This window comes from Ictidomys tridecemlineatus, chromosome 4 (assembly GCF_052094955.1).
Source record: "Ictidomys tridecemlineatus isolate mIctTri1 chromosome 4, mIctTri1.hap1, whole genome shotgun sequence".
Taxonomy (NCBI): domain Eukaryota; kingdom Metazoa; phylum Chordata; class Mammalia; order Rodentia; family Sciuridae; genus Ictidomys; species Ictidomys tridecemlineatus.
The window spans coordinates 202,621,870-202,639,694 of record NC_135480.1 but is presented as its reverse complement, the minus strand read 5'-3'; the positions used below and the strand labels follow the sequence as shown (position 1 = coordinate 202,639,694).

Here is a 17,825-nt window from a genome sequence, read left to right as displayed (position 1 = left end):
GGCAATTCTTTTTAATTTGATCCTAACAAGCTGAATCTCTTTATAGCTTTAAGAAAACTTTCTGGGACAATCTCCTGGAGATTCACAAAGACATTCCTCCCCAAAGCTCCACTCCCTGGAAGGACGCTTACCTTTCGTTTTCCAGAGACTTCAAGATCTCCGCACTTTTCTTTTGCCTGTGAAGAAAACCAGAGCGGTCCCTGCAGTCACCAGCCCTTTCCCGCAGCGCTGCCCCACCTCACTGCACGGGCCATGCTAGGGGCCTCAGTGCCTGCCTCTGAGCCCTGCCACCTGGAAGCTCTGTGTCCAGGCCAGTAAAGCCACTCCAGGCCCCAGATGTCCTCACTTGTGAAAACAGGTGAAAAACTTCCTGGGCTGTTTGTAAAAAGTAAATGAGAAAATAAGCATGAAGTGAGCTCCCAAAAGCGGTCACTTTCTGGACTCAGGCGCTTGGTAACTGACAGGTGAGGGAGCACCAGGCGCAGCAGGATGAGGAAGAGGAAGCCCGGAGGGACAGGAAACAGGCGAAAGCCTGCTTCTGGACTCTTCCTGCAATCTCCCCTCTAACTAGACATTCTCAAGCTTCTTGAAATCTCTACCTGTCCCCCTTCTCCCCAGCCCCACCGAGACCTGCTCTTAGGAGCTCCTACCTAGGACAGAATTTGTTCAGCTAAATCTCACTACAGGGTGAAGCCCTCAGGCAAAAGGCTCCTTGGAACTCAAAATCCTGGAGCAGGTGAGATCTCAACTACTTTGCTAAGAGCCACTCATTTTACAGAGGGGAAACCTGGGGCCAGCAGGGAAACACTTGCCACGGCCATAGGTCCAGTCAGTGTAAGTCCCATGACAAGGACTCAGACCTCGACATGTTTCGTAAGGTTCCTTTTTCTGTGTGTTGATGGGGATTGAAGCCCCTAGCAGGAGCACGTGGGTAGGAGTGCAGACCGTGGGGAGGACTGGACCTCCATTCTGGGACCTTGAAGGGCACCCTGCGGAGAAGGGCTCTGGGCCAGAGGCAGGGCCAGGACTGACCTCTGGTTCTCCTGCAGGAGTTTCTGGATGCGATTTGCAATGCTCTGCTCTGTCTGCTTTAGCTGTTCCTGCAGACGCTGCCGCTCTGCGTCCAGGTAGCGCTGGCGCTCACTCAGGCCCTGCTCCAGCCGAGACTGCTCCTGTGGGGCGGGAGGCAGAGGTCCTGAGTGAAGCCCTGATGTGCCATGGAACAGCTCTGACTGGAGCTAGGAGACTGGGTTTCCTGCCCCACTGTGCCTGTCTACACTGTGTGAACTTGGGGTTCCCCTCTTGCTGGACCTTAGAGTGCCCATTTGTGCCTGAGGAGGCCTGGGTGATGGGTCAGGGCCTTCTCTTTTAGGTACTGAGGCAGATGTGAGAGTTTAATCGCCCTGCCCTCCCACCTCAGGGGGGCCTTGGCCTGTGTCAGAAGGCCACTGGCTGGGGACAACAGTCTGATGCCTAGGCTGCTCACACCTCCTTAACTGTCTGGAGGATCTCATCCTTCTGACAGCTGCTCTGCTGAAGCAACTGGGCATGCTCTCGCTGCCCGAGGTCCAGGCGCCGCTCAAACTCCAGCTTCTCCAGCATCTTCTGTTCCTGCAGGAGTAAAGATGCTGGTGACTGCCAGCATGGGCTCCGTGGGCACCAGGACACAGCAGCAGGGGCAGTGCTAAGTAGCATGGACTGTAGGTCAGTGCTGAGCTACCCAGCTGTCCACTGGGGCCTGGTGGTCTAGAACCTGTCTGGCCTCCCACTCTGAGCTTCTGTCTCAGGATACTCTGCCACCACTGGAGGAGGCACAAGGATGCAGTGAGACAATGCACGTGAGAGGAGAGCACATCTTCAGCCTTGAATCAGAGCCAGGAATAAGCTCTTTCTTCAAATATCTCAGGAGTTGAGATTTTTAGTGAACAGATCAGAGAAGAGGAAAAGAGGCATCTTCTTACCTTCCTCTTCTCATAGTCAGAGAACCTGTTCTGGGGGAGAAGAAACAGAGGTCAGGAGACGGCCCAGCTAGGGTGTTCAACAGCACATGTACCAGAATCTCCCCGGTGGCCTGGCCTCATGCGGACCCTGGCCTACCCGACTGCTGCATCAGAATGGGTGGGGGGCTGCCCGGGAGGTGCCAAGACAGCTCTGGGCAGGCAGCGCTGAGCAGGCCTGGTGCTCCAAAAGAAGACCATGAAACAAGGTACACACTTCCCGTGGCTGTGTGTGGCACCTAGAGCTCCTGTCTGGCCACCTAAGCACTTGCAAATGCAGAAGGAGCATGTACAGGTTCCTACAGGATCGTTGAAGAGTGAAAACTAAACCACACCAGCGTCCACCAACAGGTGACCACATCAGTGAGCCCTGGAGCCTGGGATGTATATTGTAAATACTTTCTCAAAGTACAGATTAGCACAAGTTTCCTAGATGGTCATCTCTTCCCTCTCCAACTTTCATTGAACTGTCCGAAAAATATAAAATTGCAAATGCATTTACATCAGCAGCAGAAACAGGGAAGGGTGGCATCTGGCAACCAGAAATCAACCAAAGCATCACTGGAAGCTGTGAAGCCAAACCCCGGCAGCCATGCTCCCCTTCCCTGCAGTGCTGTCCTCCACCACAGCCAGCAGAGCAAACTGTCTGTGAGCCTGGGCTGTGGAAGCCAACGGTGGAGACAGTTTCTGCTGCTCCAGGAGCAGGGGCCCCAGGCTGCAGTGCAAGTCCTTACTGAGCATCCTGCAGGGCCACCTGTCACTGGTGCTGGCCTATGTGCCCATCAGCCTCCTTCACTACACCTAAGGCATGGTGGGGGGCATGTGGTATGTGGTCAGGAAGAATTTGTTGAAACAACAAAGAGCAATCCAGACATGATCCCATCCCAAGGACAGACAAGACGGTAGAAAAATTATTTACCCCTTTCATTAAATTCAGCACGGTGTTAAATGCTGCCAAGGAAATGCACAGGGTGCTTTGAGAACACAGAACAGGACACTGACTTGGGCTGGTGCTTCTCAGAGGACTCAATAAACTGGTGAGTGGGGAGAATTCCAGACAGAGGGAACCACTTGCTCAAGGCCCTGATGGAGGGAGGAGTGTGGTTTGTTCAGGAAACACAGAGATCCCTGAGCAGCTGATGGTTGGTAAGCCCATCGCAGGCCTTGTAAAAAAAAAGGCTGGTCTGAATGGAGGGAAGCTCTAGTTTAATGGAGGAATCTGGGGGCTTCAGCTCTGATCATCCCCTCATCCTGGCAGCCCCAACACAGGCACATGGCAGTGAGCACCACCAGACAGGCCTGCCTTACCTGCCACTTGACCTCCTCCCTTGAGAACCCGTCTGGGGGTCCATCAGGACTGTCCCGGGAGTTCTCAGCTCCATCTTGCTCCAGAACTGGCAGCAGATACTGAGAAGGGGGATAATATTCCAGCCCCGACTCTGCAAGAGATGGGACACAAGCTGGCAGGGGGACCTGAAGTTGTCTGTTCCCAAATCCCTTGCTCCCCTCTTCTCTCTTTCCTTCCCCGCAGCCCACGCTGCCAGGCTCAGTCCAAACTGCTCTCGTTCTCCCTGGATGGGGTCCCCCTACCTTGTCCACTAGTCCTAGCCTCCAGGCCTGGGATGGGGCAAGTGCTTAGTGTCAGCTGAGTGAGTAAATGGGCAAGTCATCTGCCTCTCCATCCAAGTGAGAACAAAGTGGTAGAAAAGCCCAAGAGCAGCACAGAAACTGGGTCCAGAATGCAGCTTTACTAATAACTTCCTGTGTGTGCAAGATCTTGGGAAAGTCTCCTTCCTTCTCTGGCCCTTCTGTATAGATAGCTTCCTTCTGTATAATGTGAAAGGGGTCATATCCTATACTCATTTTCCATTGTATTGCTTGCCTTTTTCTTGCTGATTTCCAGGAACTCTTTACGTATTACGGGTCTATAATATATATTGCACCTATTCTGGTTGCAACACCTGGTCTTTTTAACTTGGATGCTGGTGTCCATCTGAGACCAAAAAAATAGAAAAAAATTGTTTTTACTTTTTATTTATTTATGTTGCAGTATTAGGGCTTGAACTCAGAGGAGTTCGACCACTGAGCTATACCTCCAGCCTTTTTTTATTACTTTTATTTGAGTCAGGGTCTTGCTGGGGCAGCCTTCACCTTGCAATTCTACTGCCTCAGCCTTCCAGGTTGCTGGGATTACAGAGCTGTGCCATTGTGCTCGGCTTGAGAAAAGCAAATTTCACATATTGGTGTAATCAGAATTATCCCCTCTCTTGGAAGGACACAAATAGGTAGTTGACAAGAAATACCAAAATAGGCAGACATACAAATATTCAAATAACCAAGGAAGTGACATGAAAATAACAATGAGCTCTGCTGTTTATCCACCTGATTAGCAGGCTTTGCCTTTCCTTCCCTTCTTCCTTTCTCTTTCCCTCTTCCTCTCTTTCTTTCCTTCTTTCTTTGTGAGCTGGGGATGAAACCCAGGGCTCACCTGCCGGGCAAGGCCCTCACCACTGAGCTGTGCCTAGCCCAGGGTTCACTGTCCCCACAACTGTTCCAGAGTCACTCAGGTATTAAAAAGACCATCCAATCCCACTGCTCTGCAAGGGCACCTTCATCAGATGTCAGATGACCCATGTGTGAGTCTCAGTTGTGCTCTGAAAGGCCCACAGTGACAGGGCCAACGGGGGACGTCCACCTTGGGAGCGCAGGCGTTCCAAGGTTTAGCTCCTCTGCGGCCCTGTCCTTCCACCAAGTCCAGCCCACCACCCTCTCTCCCCTGGATGACCTCCATGGCCTCCTCACTGGTCCCCCATTCATTCTTGCCCCCTCTAATCCCTTCTCACTGTAGCCTGAGTCATCTTTGTAAAAATCGAATCTGACCTTGTGAAATCCAGTCTCCTTTGGACACTGGCCAGGCCCCTCCATCCCCCTCCCCACCTCTCCTCCCTGGGCTCCAGCCCCACAGGCCTCCTCACACCTCAGGCTCGCCCACCGCCCACCCCTTGAGAGCCTTCCACAGGCTCCTCCTTCTGCCAGGCCCCTCACTAGTCCCAACCTAACCCAGGGGCACCCCTGAGCCAGCCCGTGATCACAGACCCTGAGCTCCCAGCAGGCAGGGACAGTGACACCATCCCCCACCCCGGGGCTGGCGCAGGGTGGCTGCTGGTGACAGATGGCCTGAGTTTACCTTTGCAGAGGAACTGCTGAATGGCAGTGGTGCCGGCACCACACACCTCCGGTGGGGGGTGGATCATGGACGAAGCATCGAGACTCAGCGTCTGCAGACACAAGGGCCTGTCATTACTGTGTGCCTCACCTGCCACCCAGCAGGAGTGGAAGCCACCTGCCCCCTCTGCCTAGGTGTGCCAGGAGCCCTTCCAACACCTGGGTGGTGCTGGCACACAGCAAGCTCTCTTGCTCTCTTAGGGACAAATACATAAGTGAGTGACCAAAAGGAACTTATAGGATGGGCAAGAATGCGATTCCAACTCTGTTAAAAATTATACTATACCTCTCACATTAGTATGGGATAGAAGCCATGGGTGGAAGGTCTGTCTCAAACTCAAAGTGGTTTCCTCTAACAGGGGGATTATGGGATACTGCCTATGTGAAATCCTTTTTTTTTTAATTGGTACCAGGGATTGAACCCAGGGGTGCTTAAGCACTGAGCCACATCCTCAGCCCTTTTTGTTTTTTATTTTGAGTCAGGGTCTTGCTAGGTTGCTCAGGACCTCACTAAATTGCTGAGGTGTGCTTTGAACTTGCGATCCCCTGCCTCAGCCACTGGGATTACAGGTGTGTGCCACCATGCGTAGTTGTGAAATCTTTTTAATATTTATTATTTATATATATATATTAACAATATATACATGACTTTTAAAATGAGAAGCTCCAAAGCTTCTTTTTAAAGGATTGGGCCCACGGGGCCTTCCTCCTAGAGCTGCTTCTGCAGTGCTCCACCCTGAGCCGCACCCCAGGCCCAGAGAGCTCCCCACAGGTCTGAGGATATTTGTGCTTTCCAAATCCAGCCACCAGGTAGGAGGGCACCAGCTACCCAGGGGGGCCACTTCCTTTTGCACCCTCTGAGCTACCTGCCCCCCCAACGGACAGTTTGGCTTGAGGGAGATGACTGACTAACAGAATCAGGGGATTCTGGGATGCTCAGCATGACTGTCCTCACTGTGAGTGGATTGGTCACCCACACACAGAGCTGCATGAAGGTGAGGAACACAGGCATCAGATTCAGGCAGCCTATGTTCCACCTTGCCATGGCTAACTGCGAGACTCCAGGGCAAGTCACACACACAGTGACTGCCTCTGTACATGCCCCAGCTTCTTCATCTTCAAGGTGCCACAACAGTATTTGCTTCAAAAAAATTCTGTGAGCCCTTTCCGGACTAGGCCGAGCTCTAGGCACCATCATGGGAGTCAACATACGCCACAACAAGGACCGAAAGGTTTGGCGCAAGGAGCCCAAGAGCCAGGACATCTACCTAAGGCTGTTGGTCAAGTTGTATCGTTTCTGGCTAGATGAACCAATTCTACCTTCAACCAAGTTGTACTGAAGAAGTTGTTCATGAGTCGCATCAATAGACCCCTCTCTCCCTCTCCCGGATGATCCGGAGAGATCATCTTGGCTTCCTGGCCGAGAAAACAAAACAGCTGTGGTCGTGGGGACCATAACAGATGACGTCCGTGTTCAGGAGGTGCCCAAACTGAAGGTGTGCACACTGCGCGTGAGCAGCTGAGCCCGCAGCCGCATCCTTAAGGCTGGGGGCAAGATCCTCACCTTTGACCAACTGGCCCTGGACTGCCCCAAGGGCCGTGGCACAGTCCTGCTCTCTGGTCCTCGCAAGGGCCCTGGTCCTCGCAAGGGCCGAGAGGTGTACAGGCATTTTGGCAAGGCTCCTGGGACCCCACAGCCACACCAAACCCTATGTCCGCTCCAAGGGCAGGAAATTCGAGCGTGCCAGAGGCCAGAGGGCCAGCCGAGGCTACAAAAACTAACCCTGGATTTATTGTTAATAAAAAGCTTTGAATTTGGAAAAAAAAAATTCTGTGAGGATTCAGAGCTAACACAGGTCAAGTGACTAGCTCTAGAAAGCTCCAGGTGAATGGAGCCATCTTGTCAGACCACAAGAGCTCACCTTCGGAGTGGGCTCCTTGAGTTGGTGTCTGTTGTGGGCTGAACTATGTCCCTCAACTCACACGTATGCCAGTTGAGGTCCCTACCCCTGTACCTCAGAATGTGGCTCTGGAGAAAGGCTGGACCCGGATCCAACATGACTAGAGGAAATTTGGATACAGACAAGCAAAGAAGGAAGGTGACATGAAGTCACGGGAAGGAGAGGCCCCAGACAAGCCAGGAGGAGAGGCTGAGGGGGAGCCAGCCCTGTAAACACTGACCTCGGGCTTGCAGCCTCTGGATGGGGAGAACACAGATTTCTCCATTTCAGCTCCCAGTCCATGGTTCTTTGTCATGCCAGCCTGAGCTGACTCACTCGGGGTCCCAGGAGGCCCCTGCCTTCCCCTGCCACCCGACATTCCAATGAGGTTTGGTTTCTGCCCAGCCATGCTTAGCCCAGACCCAACCCACCCCTACTGCCCCTGCCTTCCCTCCCAGCTTCCTGATGACTGGGGTCCCAGGTCCAGCAACTCCCGACCACTTGGCCCCTCCTCCCTTCCCTTGTGCTTCCCACCTCCTGCCTCTCCTGCCCTGCCCCTCTGCCAAATGTTCCTGTTATCCACGTCTACATCACAAAATCTCATTCCTCTCCAAGGTCTAGTTTGAATGCCATGGATTTCCTAAAGTGTAGCCCCTCCAGGTTCAGCGTTCCTTCTTCTCTACTCTAGACGGCTTTCCTGCCTCCATGATGGTAGCAAAAATCACACTGTTACAAATGCCCACATATCACTGGCTCTGTAAGCTCCTAAGGACCATGGCTGGGGGCCTCTGGGACCAGGCACCTTGTGACCAGAACAGACCCTTGGGAATGGGGGCAGGCAGAATGGGGCATGCTGAGGGGACCCCACGTGAGAATGGCTCCCCACTTACCTCCAGGGTTCGGACATGAGCCAGCATCTGTGGCAATTTCTGAATCTCGTTTTCACTGATGTCAAGAGTACGCAGGCTTCGAAGCTCCCCCACGGTGTCCGGCAGCTCCTTCAGCTTGTTGTCTAGAGAGACCCCAGTGGCAGAGCTCAGCACCCCAAAGTCCTGCCTGACACTGCAGGTCTCAGTGAGGGTAGGGATGGAGAGGTTCTGCCACCACTGACTAGCTCAGTGGAAAACTAACTACCTCTCCGGGCCTCATCTGTGAGACAGGGACGAGGACACTATCTGGCCTTGCAGGAGTCCAGAGGGATTCAATGAGATGAAGCCTGTGAGGTCCTGGGCCCAGTGCCTGTCCCATGGTTAGTGATCACAGCTGGGGCACCATTATCTTCAATCGCTGTCGGACACCACCGTTGGATAGGCTGAGGCTTCTGTGCAGAGTGCTGGGGAGGAAGTGGAGGAGCTGGGGTGGGGCAGGGCTGGAGCTGGACCGCATCAGAGTCTTGGCTCACTGTCACCTCACTGGGTGCTCTTGGGCACATCACTGTTCTCTGAGTGGCACTTTCCTCATCTGTAGGCTGCGGACAACTCTGCTGCCCTCTGACTCCTCAGGGACCGTCAGGAGACCACACTATTCAGTGGGTGTGACACGCCACTCAGAACCACTGTCATGGCGCCTCCATCCCCCTCAGCCAGGCAGTCCTCTCTCTTCCCACCACTCCTCATTATACACACGAAGGACCAAGTCTCAGTGTAGCTGTCACTACTGTCTGACTCTGAGGAGTCACAGGAACCCTCCAGACACATTCTCTCTGGTTACTATAGGGACACACAGACCTAGCAGGAGCTCAGTCCAGTTTAAGTGTCATCTTCATGTTCAGTGGCTCCAGCCAGAGCCCCCTGTGGATTCTGACTGGGCTGACCCACAGCTGACCGAGGGTCACATAGACAAGCCTTCCTGGTCCCCTACCTTTCACATTGAGGGTCTGGAGCTGGATCAGGTTCCCAATGGAGCGTGGGAGATAAGTCAATTGATTCCTTTCCACATTTAATACCTAAGAAAGAGAAAGAAATAACATGAGAAGTCACACACACAGTGACTACCTCTGTCCCCTCACCCCTGCTTTGGGCCAGGTGTCCTCTGGGCACTGTAAACACCTGCCTTGACCTGCTTCTGCCTGTCCAGTGAGGAAGGTGTGGATTGTTACGATCCCATTAGAGAGATGGGAAAACTGAGCTCAGAGTGGTGAAGTCAGGTGCCCCAGAAGGAAAGGCCAAGACCAAAACCTGCTCCCAGCTGAGGCTCCATCATTTGTATTAACCAAAAATGCCCAAGCAGGGGGCAGGAAGGAGGGCTATCAGAGTCGGGCTGGGTGAGGCAGCACAGTGTTGAGGAAAGGGAACTGAGCCACAAACGGTGATGTGGTCGGCTGAGGTCTCAAGGCCAGAACTGGTGGTGCTGAGGTTAGAGCTGGGCTTAATGGATTTTTCCAAAGCCTGCTCCCTCCAGGATCCTGTGAGGCAAGGTCAGGAGGCCAACAGGATGCCACACTATGAAGTCATTAAAAATTATGCAATGGAAAGCTAAGTAGCCATTTAAAAGATCGTGGTAGATAAATATTTGATGAATTAAAGGAGGTCTGCATTTTATACTCAGGTACCCAAAAGTTACAAGACAGAAAATGCATAATTCTACAAAAACATACATATTAAAAAAAAAAAAGTTGGGCTGGGGATGTAGCTCAAGCGGTAGTGAGCTCGCCTGGCATGCTTGTGGCCCGGGTTCGATCCTCAGCACCACGTAAAAACAAAGATGTTGTGTCCGCCGAAAACTAAAAAATAAATATTAAAAAATCCTCTCCCTTCCCCTCCCCCTTAAAAAAAAAAAGTCCCAACAATCCCAACCTACACCTACAATCCCAACACCTCAGGAGGCTAAGGCAAGAGGATTTCAAGTTCCAGGCTGGCTTGGCAACTTAGTAAGACCATGCCTCAAGGTAAAAAATAAAAAAGGCTGAAGATGTAGCTCAGTGGTGCAGCACCTCAGGTTCAACCTCCAATTAAAGAAAAAAAAAAAAAAAGGAATGCAGGTCCCTTAAGATCCTATGCCAAGTACATACTGTGGATCAAAATGGGGACAATCACTACTGCTCTGCCACATGTTTTCTATGTGACCTTGGGCAAGTTACAGACACAGTCATCTCTCTGGACCTCTGTTTTCTTTTATGTAAAATGTGATGACATCACCCACATGTTGGGGTTGTTCATTGAAACCTTTCCTTGGTGTTTTCCATGTGCCAGGCAGTGAGCTAGGTAAAGGGGCAGCATTCAGAGAAATCACATTCCACAGGTGAGGCCTGAATACATAATTATGATTAGAGACTGCAATTATAGAGTGCCCTTGGGGAGATAAATAGGGTGGGAACAGAGAGGACTGAGGGGATGCACTTAGGAGGCTGGGAGGATTCAGGGACATTTGGGCTAATAGGTGAAGGAAGGCCCCACGGACAGCTCCAGGAAGGACCACTTCAGCAGAAGGAGAGGTCCTGCTGGGGTGGGGACAGAGAATAGAGGGTATTAGGAGGTGATTTCAGCAAGCAAAGGGAGGAAGAGAAGGAGAGGAGACTAGAAGGACAGCTGGGTCCCATAGCATGGGTCTTCTTTCTGTAGTGCTGGAGATGGAACCCAGGGCCTTGCACCTGCTAAGCAGGAGCTCTACCACTGAACTGCACTTCCAGCCTATTTGGGATCTTCTGGTGTGGTAAAGAGAGATTTTCAGCTTCAGTGCAATGGAAGCCACTTCTTCCTGTGTAGAGCGGGGGCAACACTAACACTGGCAGGTAATGCCAGGGGCGGAGTTATCTCAGCACTGGCACAGAGTGCGTGCGTGCTCGATCAGTGCAGGGCTGCTACTGCCAAGGCAGCGGTGGGACGTGAGTTAAGAGTGCACAGCCATTGCTCTTCAGATGTAGACTGTGCTTTTTTTTCTGAAAAGCTGTGGAAGCTCAAGATGAAGTCCCAAAAAGCAGGTGTCAAAAATAGCCACAGCCCAGACAGCAAGGGTGGCACCAGGACCAAGTGCAGCCTGCTTCTATTGGCAAGAGCACACCCAGAACATTCCACCATGGGAAGTGGGTTTCTGTTTCCCACAGTCTTACCTGCAGGGCTCCCAGCTGCCCTATGTCCTCAGGAAGGGCTGCCAGCTGATTGTTGTGGAGATCCAGAACCTGAAGAGGAAGACACCTCTCAGACATCCACTGAGAAAGCCCCAGGATTCCAGGCTCAGAGCAGCTAGATGACAGGGGCCACTCAAGCCTCTGGTGTTGCAGCCACCAGCACCCGACCCTCTCTGCCCCACTCAACATCCAGCAATACTATCTCATTCCCTTTTTCAAACAATTATGCCATTTCCTTCTTTTATTTATCAAGTTTTTATTTTTATTGATAAGCCAAAAAATATGATATAAAACAGTATGTGTATCTGTAGGCTAAAAAGTAAAAACATTCCATAGCATCAAAAATATTCACACAGGAAAAAACCCTACCAAATATGCAATAAAATAGTGATAATGGTTCTCCAGAGTGCAAAACTGTATGTTTTCTTCCATTTTCTTTATTTATTTTTGTGGTGCTGGGGATTGAACCCTGGGCCTGGGTATGTTAGGCAAGCCCTCTACCACAAATGACATCCCTTGCTCCAACTTTTCTTTGCTTAACTGCTATTTGCTAATTTTTTTAAGTACTGGGGATTGAACTCAGGAGTGCTCTACCTTGGAACTGCATCCCCAGCCCTTTTTATTTTATTTTTGTTATTTTTTGTTTTCGTGGGGATTGAACTCAAGGTCTTGTGCATGGGAAGCAAGCACTCCACCCACTGTGCTATATCCCTAGTCCTTTATTTTATTTTTAAGAGAAGGTCTTGCTAAAGTGCCTAGGCTGGCCTTAAACTTGTGATCCTTCTGCCTGAATCTCTTGAGTTGCTAGGATTATAGGCATGTACCTCTGTGCCTGGCCTACTAATTTTTTTTAATGATTAAAATGAGCAAAAAAGGCAAAGAATAAATATATACAAGCACACACATGTGCAGATAAAATATGCATATATATACTACAAATAGAAATATTAAAACATATTTTAAATGTCTCTCTCTCTCTCTTTTTTTTTTTTTTTTTGCTCTCCTGGGGATTGAACTTAGGGGCACACTACCATTGAGCTACATCCCAATCCCTTTTTAAAAAATATTTATTTCATTCATTTATTTATATGTGGTGCTGAGAATTGAACCCAATGCCTCACACATGCCAGGCAAGTGCTCTACCATTGAGCCACAACCCCAGCCCTCCCTTTTTACTTTTTATTTTGAGACAGGGGCTTACTAATTTGCCCAAACTGGTCTTGAACTTTCGATCTTCCTGCCTCAACCTCCTGAGTTGCTGGAATCACATTTAATCACCAGGATTAAATGTTCTCTTTTTTTTTCTGAATACAAAATAATTCATCATCTGGGGAAGAAGCTGAGCAGAAGAGCACATGATTGACCTTGGGTTTAATCCCCAGCTCCATAAAATACACACACACACACACACACACATACACACACACACACAAACAACAACAACAACAACAAAAAAACCATGCTGGATCAAGATAAAAAAGAAGTGTAAAAACTATCCCCAATCTGCAACCCAGAGTTGACCGTGAAGAACACTTGATGTCTAAGATGCCAGTCTTTTCTCTCAGTGTGTACACTAACTCTCACAAGTTCACATTCATGCAGAACAATCCTGGGTGATATCTTGCATATGCTATGATGACACCCCAGCCCCTGTCCAGGAGGGGCTGACAGTTAGAAGGGATTTTCACATGTTGATCATACAATACCCTGGATGTCCCTCCATCTTATTTGAGGCCATCTGTTTCCACACTGTCTGCTATTTTACTTGCAACAAATCTAGGATTTAGTTTTTTACTTAGCATGTAAATCACCTAGTTTGACTATCTTTGTCACTCTACCCCCTGGACAGCACACAGAAGTGCCCAGTAAAGCAGGCTGATCAAATCCCAGATTGACCATTTATTATATTAGGACCTTCTGGAGCCAGGGGTGGTGGTGCATGTCTGTAATCCCAGTGACTCAGGAGCCGGAGGCAAGAGGATTGCAAGTTCAAGAACAGCCTCAGCAACTTAGCAAGACCCTGTCTCAAAACAAAATAAAAAGGGCTGGGGATGTAGCTCAGTGGTAGAGTGCCCCTGGGGGTTCAATCCCCAGTACCACCAAAACAACAATAGTAACAAAAATATATAGCATAACCTTTAACAGAAATCCAACTGCTACCTGGAACACAATATAGAGTCTATGACACTGGAGGGGGCCCCAGTACCTTGATGGTTGCGAGGCTCAGGAGGCTGCAGGATTTGGGAAGCAGGGAAGTGAGGTGGTTCGTGTGAACAATCAACACCTGTGAGGCAAAGAGTGGAGGAAGAGTCAGGCAGGAAAGAGCAGCAGGGGAAAGCCAAAGGCAAGTGGAGTGTGGCACAAGATGCCCAGCAGCCCTGCTGTCCCCTGGGTATCTCTACTTGCCCAGACATGCAATGGGGATGCTGTTAGTGTCATGGGACTTCTGAATGTGGAATCATATGGCGTTAAGATCTGGAATTTAGAGATCTAATTCTGAGAAGGGATCAGTTGTCCTGATTTTAACCTTTCTCAGCTTCAGTGTCTTCCTGGAAAACAGAGAATAATAAAGTACTTTCCTCGGAGGGCTGCTGTGATGATAAAAAGTCCTCAGCCCAGGATGGGCACCTAGTGAGTGTGTGGCCTGTCATATGTTGCTATTTGTGTCGGGTGTTGACTTCTGGTTGAATACTTCCAGGGACAAGGAGCTCATGACGCTCCTGAGAGGGAACACTTTTTACTTAGTTCATTTAGATACGTCACTTAGAGATGTGCCCCCTGCACCCAAATTTGCTAAAGCTGCACTGCACTTCTGAAAAATCATTCATTCCCCTCCTAAACTCCCTTGTATGGCCAGAGCAAAATGGGTGCAGTTTCTGTTGTTATTATCACTGGGGTTAATAAGTGTTTAGTATGTGAAAGGAATTATATCCCTCTACCTACTATTCCTTCAGTTCTTACAATATCTCTGGGAGAGTAGAACTATGAATTCCACAAATCATTTCACAGATGAAGAAGTTGAGATGTAAGAGTTTAAGGAAGTTACAAAAGTCATAGAGCTAGTGAAGGCAGAGCCACGAGACCCCCAGGGCTATCCAACCCCGAAGCCTGCTGTCCTAACTGTGACCCCTGCTGCAGACCAACAGGGTAAGAGCCTGAGAGAAGGTATCTTCGGCACCTGTCTGGGTGAGGAAGATAGCACCTAAAATCCCACATGCTTTCAGACAAGCAAACATGTAGTAAGCAATTCTCTGAAAATAAAGAATCAGCTCACCTTCTTCTGTAGAACTTTGCATGTTGCAAAAGCCCCAAATGGGATCTAAGACAAGATAAAGAAGAGTAAGAGCCTCCCCTTCTGCCAAGTTTTCATTTGTTCTCTGTAGGGCATTGACTTGAGGGAGAGGCAGGCAGAGGGGAGCAAGACAAAATCTGCTGAGAAGAGCAGTCCACCAGGCGAGGGCTGGGGAAGAAGAATGCTGGGGACGAGGTCAGTCCTGCCCCAATCAGTGGGCAGGAGGGGCCTTGTCCTATCTTGCCCATCCAGTTCCCATCAGGAACCCTGACTTTTTTTTTTTGAAGAATCCTGAATTTTCCAACATTTGAGGACTCTGTGGGTACATTTTCTAACTAGAGTTCTTGACTGTTATGTCCAAAGGATCATCTCAATTCTTTTGGACAAGAATAGAATCTAAGGAAAGATCTCTTGACTAGTACTTCTGTTTTTGTTTGTTTGTTTGTTTTGTTTTTGTTTTTAAGCCCTCTTCCAAATCTGTCTTTCCTGGGGAACATGCAATAAAAGAACACAGGATAAATCAAATCCACATCCCTTACACTACCCTCAGTTTACCTCTGAGAGCTCACATTTAGAGATGTCAAGAATGTCATCTGCCCCAGCTTCTTTGGCCTAAGAAAAAAAAAATTTTTAAAAGAATTTTTTTAAAAGCATGCAAACAAAACACTCTTATGGAGTGGACAAATCAGGCAAAGAAACATAGAATTAAGGAGCTGCAAGGGACACAGCACAGTCTGATTCCACCAGTCCATCCTGTGTGTGATCTCTGCTTCCCCAGAGTTTGAGGTCCAGCAGGGAAGAGAATTCAACAAGGAATGAGTATGCTCAGTCCAAGGGGAAGTGCAGGGGTTGGTAGGGGAAGATGGGAGGTGGCTTGGGGCAGACAAAGCCCTATTCCACTGGGCAGAGGAGGAGCTGAGAAGGAGTTGGAGGAAACCCGCTTTCCCTCACCAGGCACATCTGGTACTCTAGGCGTTTCCTCGCTTCCTCGCTGGGTTTCCGCTTCCGGAAGAAGAGTGGCATCTTTCCTTTTTCCCAGGGAAATCTTTAGGACACTGGTCGTAGAAGACAAGTCAGGGCCTGGGGAATTCGTTACAGCGCCTGACTCTCAGGCCAGGTGGCATAGTAACAGAGCTTGCAGTTGGCTGCTGGACTGTAAGCTCTACGCAGGGAGGGCTGTGTTTCCCTTAGTCATCAGTACTCTGAGCCTACACAGTACAGCTCAATACTTTGGATGAAAAAATAAGGAGCAGGATGGGGTGAAAAGAGCACAAAGGCAGGCCAGGTCTCCTGGGTTCAGGCCTCCATTTGCCACTGACCCACTGTGAGATGTTGGTCCTTCTCCATTCTGGATCCCCTCTCCCCTCTGCCTTAGGGGAGTTTCCTCAGGTTCCTCTAGGCCTCAGAGTAGCATCAGCAACACCCAAATAAATCAGCCATGACTTGGGGAGCTCAACTACATCATCACCAAAGAGATCTGTGAGTTAAGTAAAAGTTAAAAAGCAATCCTCAGAGCTGGGCATGGTGGCACACACCTGTATTCCCAGCAACTCAGGAGTCTGAGGTAGGAGAATTGCAAGTTCAAGGCCTGCTTGGACAACTCAGCAAGACTCTGTCTCAAAATAAAAACTAAAAAGGGCTGGGAATGTATCTCAGTGGTAGAGCACCTCTAGGGTTCAATCCTCTCAGTAACAAAAAGTTAAAAAAAAAAACAAACAAACCACACACACACACAAAAAAAATCCAACAATCCTCACGCACCTTACCACCTTCATGGTTGTGACAGTTGTTCTATTTGATTCTCATCCCAGCACTATTTATGGTGTGGAAACCAATGCTCACTAAGTGCAGTGATCTGGTTATTCAGCCTGACTGCAGCAAACCCAGCCTTGAAACCTGCTCCTATCTGCGAATTATCAATGTTGGATAAGTGACAGCAAGGCCTAGGAAACAATCGCCCAGGGAACTGGATGGTTCACATCACGGCCTTTGAGATGAAATATTACTGGGTTTGAGTCCAAGATCAAACCACCCACCAACTGTGTCAATTTGGTTCACCTCTCGGAGTCTCAGTGTCCTTATGTGTAAAGTGTGAGTAATAATGTTATTAACATGGGGGGGGGGCTGTGAGGACCCAATGATTAATGTATGTGATGCCCACAGCACAGTACCCGGCAGTATAATCGCTCCCTAAGTGGACTCTACAAAGCACTGTATGGGTGACACTGAATAAGGGACTACTCCAAGAGCTAGGAAGAAGGGAAACAGTGCAACCAAAGAAGACACAACCGGTCCTCAGAGGGAGGATTCCATCCCTGGGCGTGGGCTGTCAGAAGTGGCTCTGCCAGGCCTGCAGAGCCAGCTCAGAGCCCTCTTGTCACTCACCTGCCTGTAGAAATGAAAATTGATCTAAAAACAGCCCTTCTCCAATCCTCCCAAATGACCAGCACTTCCTCTTTTGCTCCCTGATGACCGGCTATCCCTCACCCTCTAGAGGATGTCCAGCCCTCCTGACCTCCTTCCCAATGCCATATGGCTCCCCAATCCATCCCAAATCAACTCCTTTCAATCTGCTTCTGATGTCTATCCTCCCCGAAGTCCGGTCCAGATGGGGAGAACCACACCCATCCTTCCCTGGCTGGACTGGGACTGGCTAACCTGGCTTTGTGGATGGAGAAATCCCCAAAGGTCCCTTGGGAGGACCCGAAGGCAGGCGGTTCACTCAAAACGCTTGGTCATGGACGCGAGGTCGCAGACCACCCAGCACGGAGCTGGTGGTCTTCTGCAAACACAGGAACTGGGGACCGAAACTCGGAACCTCAGAAAGTCATGCAGACTAGGATGACGAAGTCTGAGACTCTGGGAACCGCAGAGTCTCAGAAAGAGTCAGACTGGATTTAGACCCGCATAGACTGGATTACTAAAATGCAAACACTATGAAGGGGCTAGAAAGGGTCTGGGATCGCCGTGGTACTGGGGTCCGGGAATGGGGGTGAGGACACCTCACGGGAGAGGCGGGACTCTGGGATTGGGTGACAGGGACCCAGGAATGACCCTCATGACAGGGAAACATGGGAGCGGCAGGACCCAAGATCTCAGGAACAGCCCTCTCTTCTCTGACACCCTGGGCTAAGTGGCCCGAACCCCCTTTCCGAATCCCTAGCCCAGCTCACCGCGGGTACCCGGCCCTCCAGCCGTCAGTCTTAGGCACCTGCCCACAAGCAACAAGGCGGCAAGGGCGTCACTCAGAGACTGGGCGGAGCCGTAAGTTCTCGCGAGAGCCGCGTTTTCCTGCCTATATCCGG

The 17,825-nt window shown here is 50.0% G+C and overlaps 1 protein-coding gene and 1 pseudogene across 9 annotated transcripts in view; one reads left to right on the top strand and one right to left on the bottom strand.

Moving 5' to 3' along the window:
• Window positions 1-17,820, bottom strand: part of Lrsam1 (leucine rich repeat and sterile alpha motif containing 1) — a 37,027-nt gene extending 19,207 nt beyond the window's left edge. For 3 of the 9 annotated variants that reach the window (XR_013438306.1, XM_021723567.3, XM_078048249.1), the window contains exons 1-14: window positions 17,694-17,820; window positions 15,472-15,600; window positions 15,076-15,132; window positions 14,503-14,547; window positions 13,435-13,512; window positions 11,211-11,279; window positions 9,023-9,107; window positions 8,053-8,174; window positions 5,185-5,275; window positions 3,306-3,436; window positions 1,962-1,991; window positions 1,489-1,611; window positions 1,033-1,172; window positions 132-176 (exon numbers count right to left, since the gene is read on the bottom strand). Coding sequence is in view for 8 of the 9 variants with exons in the window: in XM_021723567.3 (XP_021579242.1) it covers window positions 132-176; window positions 1,033-1,172; window positions 1,489-1,611; window positions 1,962-1,991; window positions 3,306-3,436; window positions 5,185-5,275; window positions 8,053-8,174; window positions 9,023-9,107; window positions 11,211-11,279; window positions 13,435-13,512; window positions 14,503-14,547; window positions 15,076-15,132; window positions 15,472-15,543 (1,088 nt within the window). In the remaining variant the exon portion in view is untranslated. The other 6 variants (XM_005320987.5, XM_021723569.3, XM_021723565.3 and 3 more) reach the window with 6 other exon arrangements.
• On the top strand, window positions 6,374-7,004 carry LOC101956051 (large ribosomal subunit protein eL18 pseudogene; annotated as a pseudogene).
• Window positions 17,821-17,825: the final 5 nt, after the last annotated feature.